This window comes from Oncorhynchus mykiss, chromosome 2 (assembly GCF_013265735.2).
Source record: "Oncorhynchus mykiss isolate Arlee chromosome 2, USDA_OmykA_1.1, whole genome shotgun sequence".
Lineage (NCBI taxonomy): Eukaryota > Metazoa > Chordata > Actinopteri > Salmoniformes > Salmonidae > Oncorhynchus > Oncorhynchus mykiss.
In genome coordinates, this window is record NC_048566.1 from 38,079,707 (window position 1) to 38,091,114 (window position 11,408).

Consider the following 11,408-nt stretch of genomic DNA (forward strand, 5'->3'; position numbering starts at 1 on the left):
ACTCAATATTAGGACAGTGTTCCTAATGTTTTGTACACTCAGTGTATATTGGTTTTCATTTATTTGTATTTATTTATTTATACTTTACTTAACTAGGCAAGTCAATTAAGAAAAAATCTTATTTACAATGACAACCTACCCCGGGGCAATTGTGCGCCGCCTTATGGTACTCCCGATCGGATGTGATACAGCCTGGATACAAACCAGGGACTGCAGTGATACCTCTTGCACTGAGATGCAGTGCCTTAGACCGCTGTGCCACTCGGGAGCCCAAATAGATACATGTACATCAAAGCTCTTATTGCAACGGGTAATGAACCCATAATGTATTCAAGATAAACCCATACACATGTGAAGCTCCCCTCATGGATTTACCTATGCATTTTTACTATCCAACAACTACAATATGTGATTCACTTGTTTGACATCAAAACATATTTTGTCCCCCCGCCCCCTGCTGCTTGGCTGGCATAGTGTTTTTGAACTGGCAGTAGTTAGAGGAAACAGGACTGTGGCTGCATGCACTTCATAGGGGAGGGTGAGAGAGAGGGAGGGAGGGTCAGACAGGCTCAGACTCACGGTCCTGCTCCTTACATGCATCCAATCCACTCGTATCTAGTACCTGTCAAACGCTGGGCCGCAAACTGGAATTGACTATTGATTTCCCCCTTACCACAGGTCAGTGGCGCTGGCAGCCTATTGGGCTCACAGAGAGAGGCTGCTGTGGGAGGGAGGACAAGAGGAAAGAAGGGACGAGGGAGGTAGGGAGTGAGGGATGGATTGGGGATAGAGGGGATAACCACAGTCTTATTAACCACACTGTGCCTCCTGGGATTGCGTGTTAAGAAGATAATTACGTTTGAAGAGGTGTTTGAGGGTTTGTCGACATGTTCCAGGAAAGACAAGGCGCATTCAAAGAGTCAACTATGTTAGAGAATGTTGCCCAAAACCAGAGCAACAATGACTGATTACAATGCAAAACTGACTTCAAATGTTGAGATAAAAAACATGGAAATAGAAACAGGCCAAATTGTATTTTTGCTGTATAGAGGAGGAGGGTGAAGAAACTAGGGGCGAACCAGATTTATACTGGGTGTGGCACATCACACCTCCATCTCATTGTTTCAGCATTTCTCCATCTCACAGTCTCACCTTGGCTCCCAGTTGTGTACCTATAGGTGAACAAAAGGCCTGATATAGACCACATACTGTATAAAGTAATGCTTGCACGCACACAGGGATGGATGGTTGGACACACACACACACACACACACACTTGAGCTTTCACCTCTTGATGAGTACACCAATGCTGACAATGTGCCAGACCTGAACTTCACTTTCCCAGCTTCAAACTGGACCGCTCTCTTCAAAATGATGAGTAGAGACCAACAACTTGAAGAGGGTAGCTGGAATATAATTATATACTGAGTATACAAAACATTAAGAACACCTGCTCTTTCCATGACAGACTGAGCAGGTGAATCCAGGTGAAAGCTATTTTCCCTTATTGATGTCACTTGTTAAATCCACTTCAATCAGTGTAGATGAAGGAGACAGGTTAAAGAAGGATATTTAAGCCTTGAGACAATTGAGACATGGATTGTATATGTGTGCCATTAAGAGGGTGAATGGGCTGGACATAAAATGTAAGTGCATTTGAATGGGGTATGGTAGAAGGTGCCAGGTGCACCAGTGTGTGTCAAGAACTGCAATGCTGCTGAGTTCTTCACTCTCAACAGTTTCACGTGTGTATCAAGAATGGTCCACCACCTAAACGACATCCAGCCAAGTTGACACAACTGTGGTAAGCGTTAGAGTCAAAATGAGCCATTATCCCTGTGCAATGCTTTCAACACCTTGTAGAGTCCATGCCCCGGCGAATTGAGGCTGTTCTGAGGGCAAAAGGGGGAGATGTGAGTGGGGGAGGGGCTGCAACTCAATATTAGGAAGGTGTTCCTAGTTGTTTGGTATACTCAGTGTATATGGCCCATATAAATTCCGCCAGTGTCCAAATGGCACCTGATTTTCGATATAACGCAGTACTTTTGACCAGGTCCCATGAGGCTCTGGTCAAAAGTATTTCACTTCATAAGGAAGAGGATACCATTTGGGACGCAGCCTCCATCTCTCAGGCTATGTCCACTCGTGTGCCTGCCCAGAGTAAATAAACAACATCCTTTACATAACAAGCTCCGTCTATAATGTTGTCCTTTCCTTTCCCTAGTTATGGGGATGAGAGGTGCTCCACTGGAGGGCTTGGAGAGCCTGCTACCTTCCTGGAAATACATACACACAAACACACCTTGAAGCACACACACAAACACACCTTGAAGCACACACACACACACTGAGGGCTCCCCTGAAGCATGAGTCACATGGTGTTTGAGAGTGAGTCACAGTACTAATAAAAGAGTGTTTGTCGTGTTTGTGAAACAAGTGTGCTTAATTAGCCTCACTCAGGTTAGGCAGAGGTTGGCTCCAACAGCCCCAATGTAGTCTCTCCCTGTGCTGTATGAAGGAACCGGGTCATTAATTCATTGATTGAGAAGAAACAGAAGCAAACTGGTGGTGTCATATAGTAGATACTGTGTGGCACTAATTTCGCTGTGAGATTAGACAATTAGTAGTTGATGATTCATTTTCTTAGAGAAAGTGAAGTCTATGAACCAACATGTATGATAGGTTAAGATTACATGAAAGGTACAGGTACAGAAGTTTGGTGAGATAATATTGTGAGTGACAACAAAATTACCCGTCTAAATATTGTCGGTACAATTAAGAACATAGTCTCCCAGGAGAGCCTTAACATGGAGTAACTGGCCAGCTCACAAAATATTTGTCTCTGGGTGCAGAGATGATAAAGGATGTAAGTATGCTCTCTCTAATTCTCTCTTTCTCTCTCTCTCTGAGGACCTGAGCCCTAGGACCATGCCTCAGGACTACCTGGCATGATGACTCCTTGCTGTCCCCAGTCCACCTGGCCGTGCTGCTGCTCCAGTTTCAACTGTTCTGCCTGCGGCTATGTTACCCTGACCTGTTCACCGGACGTGCTACCTGTCCCAGACCTGCTGTTTTCAACTCTCTAGAGACAGCAGGAGTGGTAGAGATACTCTTAATGATCGGCTATGAAAAGCCAACTTACATTTACTCCTGAGGTGCTGACTTGCTGCACCCTCGACAACTACTGTGATTATTATTATTCGACCATGCTGGTCATTTATGAACATTTGAACATCTTGGCCATGTTCTGTTATAATCTCCAGCTGGCACAGCCAGAAGAGGACTGGTCACCCCTCATAGCCTGGTTCCTCACTAGTTTTCTTCCTAGGTGTTTGGCCTTTCTAGGGAGTTTTTCCTAGCCACCGTGCTTCTACACCTGCATTACTTGCTATTTGGGGTTTTAGGCTGGGTTTCTGTACAGCACTTTGAGATATCAGCTGATGTAAGAAGGGCTATACAAATGCATTATATTTGATAACTCCAAGCCAGGTGAACCTTCACCAGGTGTTTTTCACTTAGTCATCCCACCTAGTGGATGACAGGTCCCTCACCCCTTCACACCTGCCCACACACCACCCATTTGACAAATGATGTATGACCACACTCTCCTGCCCACCCCTCCTTTAAAAACCCAGTTAATTGCTTCACTTTGTTCTGTCACTTACTTTCCTATTTGCGTTCTGGACGAGTGTTCATAGCTGGCTCTCTTTGCGTGCCTGAGATTGATTTATGGCGCGTTCAGTGTAACCTTATCTGTCTCTCCTTCTTTGCACTCCTCAAACTGCTTTTCAGGGAGAGATGAAAGCTGGGAGTGATGTGTGAGGTCCTTTCACTGAAGGCAAAGGGAATGAAAGTCTTGCTTTAATTAATCACACCAATGGCAAATTCAATTGTGTTTCTCATGCCTGCTCTCCATTCAAAATGGCAGAAATAAATGTTCATACTGTATATTGTCCTTAATGTCACTATACTGTCCTGGATCTACTAAACATATGGCCAGTGGGAAGTGGACTTATATTAACAGAAGTACAAATTTAAGGTCTGAAAAAAAGTGGCAAGGTTTGATTTTGGAGTGTCATGTCCCTTTAACATCTTGTAAAATGCCTATGCAGTGAATCCAAACATCTTGAAATCCCATAAGATATTTCTGAAGAACTCTGTAAAGCAAATGAATGTATGCCTTTGTTCAAATGTTAAAAGTCAGAAAACAAACCTTGAGCCTTTGAAAGATCAAGTCTACTTGGTGAAATTAACATCACAATCCTGTTGGTAAAGCAAGAGACTGACATTATGGTATTTGCCAAGGGTAATATGTTTGATTCACAGTACTGGTTGGACAGCAGTGTAATCGAATATGACACCAGCTTGCTTGCACCAATAGATGGCACTCTGGTAGCATCGAGCATTCTGAGATCAGTAAGGTTGGACACATTTAACAGTAGATGTGAGTCCTACAGCAAATACATTTGAGATTAATGAAGTGTAGGCAGAGAGGAAGAGGCTATGAGAGAGGATGTACTCTGCTCAAATTCTGCCCACATTAAGCAGATCATTAATTATTAAGCAAGTGAGGAGTTTTTTGTATGGGGGGAAATGAGAGTTGAATTTAGTCAAGATAAAAATATTTATATTTTGATAAGTGTCACTTATTTGATCTAATAGAAGTTTTGTACTGCTTGGCTTGTTACGAGTGTACAGATATACTGTGATGCACATGATATCCTGGCAACTTTGGGGACAATAAGTAGACCAGAGCCAGCTGTTCCCTCGCTCATGTGAGCATGCCAGATATAGAGTAGTACAGTATGAGTCATATTAACCATAAAACCTAGCGGTCAAATAGGGAAATGGTTCCAATCGTTTTTCCAACATTCAATTTTCCCATAGGGGATTTTAGAAACACTTAAAATAAAAGCTGTGTTTAGTGTAGGCTTACCCTGGCCGTGACATTTTGATAACCATGTAAATCTCTATAAGTTTAGGACAAGGTGACTTTTAGCAATTTATTCACCTGCGTTTATCCCCCCAAAAGATAATGCTAATTAGCTGCTAATACGCTATCAGAAAGAACTACAAATGCATTGATGATTTACACGAGACTGCCAAATCGAGGAAAAGGTAAGAATCTCTGGATTAACTATTTAATCAGTGGTGGAAAAAGTACCCAGTTTCCATACTTGAGTAAAAGTAAAGATACCTTAATAGAAAATGACTCAAGTAAAAGCCTACCCAGTAAAATACTACTTCAGTAAAAGTCAAAGTATTTGGTTTTAAATATACTTAAGTATTAAAAGTATATGTAATTACTTAAATATACTTAAGTATCAAAAGTAAAAATCATTTCAAATTCCTTATATTAAGCAAACCAGACACCACAGTATTAGATTTTTAAAAAAATGTATGGATAGCCGGGGGCACTCTAACACACTTAAACACAATTTACAAATGAAGCATATGTGTATAGTGAGTCGACCAGATTAGAAGAAGTGCATGAATTGGACCATTTTCCAGTCCTGCTAAGCATTCAAAATCGAATGAGTACTTTTGGATGTCAGGGAAAATGTATGGAGTAAAAAGTACATTATTTTCTTCAGGAATGTAATGAAATAAAATAAATTGTCAAAAATATAAAGTACAGATTCCCCAAAACACAACTTAAGTAGTACTTTATAGTATTTTTACACCATTGTATCTAAATGTAGTAAAGAATAAATTGGCTACATTTCTTTAAATGGACAATTCTATGAACTGTATTGTGCAAGTTTTAAATTGAAACAATAGCTGTTAGCAAAGATGTCAGCTAGAGATGACGTGCATGAGCTTGCAGGGACTTGTAGTTTTGCATGTCTACTTTGATGCTAATTAGCATGATCAAATAATTAAATAGAGCCGGATAGATTGATAAAAGTCACCTTGTCCAACAGAGATATACATGGGTCTTATGCCACCTCCACTGTGGGGCTCTGATATGGAGAAACTGTAAGCTCACATAGGAAAGCATGCTCACACGAGAGAGGGAACACCCACTTAGAGGAATATTTTTAAACAGCTTGAGTGAACCAATTTAATTTATCCACCATCTTTGGAGTAGGTATTTAGGATTGGATATGATCTCTGGTTGAGTTTCTATTGGTTTACAGGGACACAATCACTTAAGGTGATCAAAAGTTGAAGCTCACAAGCAAACTGAACAATTTTTCAAAAGGACATCTTATTTCTGTTCAAAGTGTATATTTTAAACTACACTTCTGGTGCATCGCTTACTGCTGGATAATTTGTCTTACACCAAACTTCTATAAATGTAGCAAATTGTTAGTCTTTACTTGGTCTAGCAGTTCAATTTTTCCTAGTAATAAAAAAAACCCATCTCAAAACATAAATGGACATTTTATTTGAAAGATAAACACTGGACAGTGGGGGAAGGGGGGGGGGGGGGGGGACAGTGAGGTCATAGATAAGTAAATGTACTGGATTACAAACACAACTTACATGTTTTGCCCTTAAAAAGTGCACAAGGTCACCGATTTGCTCACCAATGGTATGGTTGGCTCCTCAGACAAAGGTAGTTTGCAAAGGAAAGTTTGTCCGTTAGGATCTTAACCAACCGGATCCCTGTTTTTTCTGACACTTACACTGCTTCATATTTCAGCTCTTTGATCACAGAATGGACAGCACCATGCCCTGGGATCAGAATTTTCTTAGCTCAAGGGCTGATGAGTCCACTCTGGGATGGTGGAGCAGATTTAGAGGAACAGTCTACTGTGGCCATGACCACAGGATACTTTTTCCATACGGTACAGCACCTCTGCTCTGGTGTCGTGAAACCACACTCTGGGCTGTTGTACGTCTGCTGGTGACAGGCTGAACGACAACAGGCTTATAGTAGCCTCGATTGTCCACTTTCTCTGAGTACTCAAACTGACTAGGGGCTACCATTACATTTGATCGAGGCACAGAATTCTTGACCTGCTCAAAGTTGAGCTTGTGGCTGCTAACAAATTGTCCCTTTTGAGTGTAGACAAAATGGCTGACAGAGGAGTCAGCCAAACTGAGATCAGAACCGTGATGGTTTAGTGTAGACGGTTTGGGTTGAAAGCCTCTGGGGAAGACTTGTCCATAGGCCCAGTCATTTGGATATCCATCCCCTTGGATTTCACCGTTGTGCGGAAGGATAGGCTCAAACTCAGCCTCTTTGGGGCCATAATTATTTTCATAGTGAGTTTTTATGGGATCAAAACTTCTATGGCGTGTTGGTCGAAGATGGTAAGGGACAAACTGGGTCCTAGGGAGGTCCAAACCCAGGGCAGCTGCTCGTGCTAAAGTGAAAAGACAGCAACAAAACAGAAATGTTAGTTTATGTATCTTAAGCCAAAATATGGCATTAAGCGACAACATTTAGGACACGCACAGAGTACCTCTTGCCGTGTTGGCACACCAGGAACCTCCAGCAAAGACAGAGCTAATCAAAAAGACACTGCAAGAGAAAGAAATTCAATAGAAATACATGATCTAATAAGATAAACATTTTTCAAGAGCCACAAGTTTTACCTTAGATATATGGGCAGAGCTCGATGCATTGTTTCTGTGGTATGGACACAAACTACCTGATGACCAAATGATTCAAGTACCTTACAACCTCTTGACATATGTAGCCACTCTGAGCCTCAACCCTTGCCTGTCCTGATTAACTAATTACGGACAGCTGGTTGCCATGGAAACCAAACCCAAACATTTAATTTACTCAACCATTAGGCAAATTGCTTTATTACACGAGCTGATTAGATAGAAATGTCTGCTCAGCGGCAGTATTGTGGTGGTTTAACCCATCAATATTAAACAGTGTTCTATATATGTGGTTTAACCGTCCATTTTTGTTGCGTGCAAGTAAGCTGTAAAGTATGAATTGAATAGGTCTTTTGAATGTGGAAGGTTACAATCTTTAGGTAGATGGGAAAAAATGATACAAATAATCCGATAAAAATTATCATTATTACAGACTATGGCTGTGTTTACACAGGTAGCCCAATTCTGATATTTTTTCCACTAATTGGTCTTTTGACCAATCATATCAGCTCTTTTCACATAAGATCTTTTTCAGAGCTTATCTGATTGGTCAAAATAACAATTAGTGGAACAAAATATAAGAATTGGGCTGCCTGTCTAAACACAGCCAAAGCGTCTCAGCTGAACTAGGATCAGTTTGGCTTTTTATTTCATAATAAATCATGTGAATACGGGGCCTGACTTTCATATTAAAATTGATAAGAATGAGGTAAAAATCTGAGTAATCATAGGTGCGCACAATAATTCCCAAATATACACAATTTCTCCCATTTTTTTGTTACCAAGGCACTGCTTTCATATGGTAGTATGCAGTAATTGCATTTTTCAATTAAATGGACAGAAAATCATGATAACAATCTGCAATTTGGAAATATTAGACTTAAAAATCCATAATTGCCTCAGATGAAATGAACGACAGATCCCCCCCCTTCTTGCAAGATATATTTGGTAACAGCATGTCAGTAAAAATACAAATAGGAGTCACAGTAAAGTCTTGTTTTGGGGTTACTTCAGTCTTTGGAAGACTATCAAGCTAGTGTGAGAAAAAAACAACATGATTCATAATTTTGCTTCATTAAAGGGAAAAAATACTTTGCTTTGACTCGTGCAGTTTGGGGATGTCTGACGTTAAAGTTAAGGAGACCAGCAGAGGCATTTAATAATTCACCCAAATTATTTCTGTCAGGACTGACAAGCTAAATGGCAGCTTGATTTAATTCGGTAATTGCACTTTCACCTTTACCCTGGACCCATACCTTGGTAATTAATTATTTTTATTTTATCTTTATTTAACTAGGCAAGTCAGTTAAGAACAAATTCTTATTTTCAATTATGGCCTAGGAACAGTGGGTTAACTGCCTGTTCAGGGGCAGAACGAGAGATTTGTACCTTGTCAGCTCGGGGTTTTCAACTTGCAACCTCCCGGTTGCTAGTCCAACGCTCTAACCACTAGGCTACACTGCCACCATTTTTGACAATTTTTGTTGCATGCAAGTAAGCTGTAAAGTATGAATTGAATAGGTCTTTTGAATGTGGAAGGTTACAATCTTTAGGTAAATGGGAAATAGTAATACCATTATTTGAAAAGTGGCACCGCAGGTAATGGAATTCAAATTGAAGGTGATGTGAAACCAAGGATGTGAATGCTTACTAAGCCAAGGAGCTCACATTTCTCCTGGCCGGAGTGTCACTGGGGAAGTACTGTAGCCAAATGTAATGGTGCAACCTTTGGAGGGACCAAGGACAGCCTACACTATTGTTCCTTTATAATCAGAAAGCATATTTACATTGTCATAGGTTAGATCGACTGTACCTACATTACTCTGTGTTAATAAGCATATGTTCTTCAACAGATAGTAAGTAGTGTATACCATTTTTATGTCTCGCGTGCAGTTTAAGGAAGTTTCTTACTAGTGTTTGCACAATTGCAAACTAGCATTAGTACAATGACTGGAAGTCTATAGTAACTGATAGCATGCAAGTAGATACCATAAACGTCCAACCATTGTGCTAACGCTAGTTAGCATTGGCTTGCCAAACTACCTCTAATTTCCTTCATGCTGGATGCAGAGACATAGAAATGGTATCCATGAGTTCATCTGACGCTAGGGAAGTAGATAGATAAAGGATTTCATTGCCAAAATCCTGAAGTATCCCTTTAATTGACCTGTTCTTAATGAACTTGCCTGGTTAAATAAAGGATAAATAAATGTGTGTCCAAAAGTATAGCCCAAACTGACTTCTAATGTAATTATCTTCGTGAAGGAGAAGAAAAAAAAGAAAGTAAAATAGTTAAATTGTTTTACCTTCAGACTGCTTTCCCTTCTTTCCCTCAAGCCTGTGATTGGTGGACTGTGTTAACACAATTCATATCCCAAGTGGAGGTATAGCGAGTGGGCTTATTTCACCGACATTCCTGCCTGAGCTTGGCTGAGCCCTTCGGGGATACAGTGTCAGCCGTGGAGGGTCGAAGCTGGTCCCCTCACTCTGGCCCCCCTGGCCTCTGTCTCGCCTCTGGGGACCAATTTGTAGCTAGCCGGGGGTATTCGATGTCACCTCCACAGGATTGGCCCTGGAAGACACTTAGACCCACACTTCTCTGGTTAACCACCAGTCGACAACCAACCACATCTATTATGGAAATAAAAAAATAAAGGACTGTAACTGGGTTGTACAGTGCACCAAGTAAAACCTTAAACTCACAATTAGACAAATAATTACAACTCTCTACCAGAGGTTTGTTTTCAGCTAATTTTCCTAAACCCATGCTAATATGTATGAAAATCAGTTAGGCCTTATAATATGCTGTCCTCCGAGGTTTGAAACACATCAAAGCCCATATGCACACAATCCAATTATGAGTGTTTACTGTGTAGATTGAAATGCTGAACATTGCCCTCTTAAGCCCAAATCCCCAAATCAGTAAACAATATTTGCCCAGGCGTGTCTTTTGCAGTGGATTTGTGTGTGTGTGTGTGTGTGTGTGTAAATTGTTTTGCCTTGCTCACTCCATCGCTGCCCACTGAGTTAGAAGGCCTGAGGAGGTATTGGAGTTTTAACATTGCCTAGCCTAGTACCCCCCTTACTACCCTTGGCAACTCCACGTAACCACTGGCCTTCTGGCAGATTACTCATTATTACCCTCTTGTTTCAGAGGCAGGGTAGCCTGAATCTTGAACTTGTATTCACATCTTCGCCCCATCCTCATCCTGTTCATCCTCCTCCTTCCCCCTCCTCTTCCTCTTCATCCCACTGCCCGAAGTGCATGGCGGTGTGGTCATCATCTTTATTTCAGAGGCAGGATAGCCTCTCTTGAACTCGTCTTCACATTTTTCCCCCCTCCTCCTCCCACTACCTTTGCTGCCTGACGGTATGGTCACCAGACACCAGGCTCTTGGAGGCTCTAGGGCTGAAGCTAGCCCACAGCATGAATTTCAATCAGCAGAAGGAGGGAGGGAAAAGAGAGGGAGGGGAAGATGAATAGAGATAGAATAAAATAGAAATAGATGGTATTGGAGAGAGGAATGGTGGCAAAGTAAGAGAGAGCGAGAGAGAGTGTTTGTGGGTGGGTGAGTTTGAGAGAGAATAATCTATTTAGTCTTTGCACTACCACATTACCAAGTCATCCAATTCATCCTGTGCTCAAACAACATTCATTAAAGTGAAAAGCAAGATATCGGGCCAGCAGAGTCTCGCACAACAATTCATTTGGAAATCTTATTTTCTACCCTTCTCTAAACCGACTGAACAATGACTGTCGGGACACAATCTGTCGTCATCCCTGTACTGGCAAAGAACGGTGTTGAGACACGGCATAGCGACAACACACAGTGATAATTAACAGT

General features: G+C 41.3%; 1 protein-coding gene across 1 annotated transcript; it reads right to left on the reverse strand.

Annotated features, from left to right (window-relative positions):
- Positions 1-6,458: 6,458 nt before the first annotated feature.
- Positions 6,459-7,692, reverse strand: LOC110489123. The gene is made up of 3 exons (XM_021561705.2): positions 7,549-7,692; positions 7,416-7,474; positions 6,459-7,316 (listed from the first exon to the last, which is right to left on the reverse strand). Exons 1-3 carry the CDS (start codon positions 7,644-7,646, stop codon positions 6,757-6,759), a joined length of 717 nt encoding a protein of 238 aa, XP_021417380.2. The 5' UTR covers positions 7,647-7,692; the 3' UTR covers positions 6,459-6,756.
- Between the last annotated feature and the right edge of the window lie 3,716 nt (positions 7,693-11,408).

Excerpts from the sequence above, each read along its gene's own strand:
- LOC110489123 (XM_021561705.2), bottom strand. The coding sequence starts at position 7,646 with ATGTCAAGAGGTTGTAAGGTACTTGAATCATTTGGTCATCAGGTAGTT. Across the intron at positions 7,475-7,548 it reads GCTCTGCCCATATATCTAAG|TGTCTTTTTGATTAGCTCTG; the intron begins GTAAAACTTGTG and ends TTTCTCTTGCAG. Across the intron at positions 7,317-7,415 it reads GTGTGCCAACACGGCAAGAG|CACGAGCAGCTGCCCTGGGT; the intron begins GTACTCTGTGCG and ends TTTTCACTTTAG.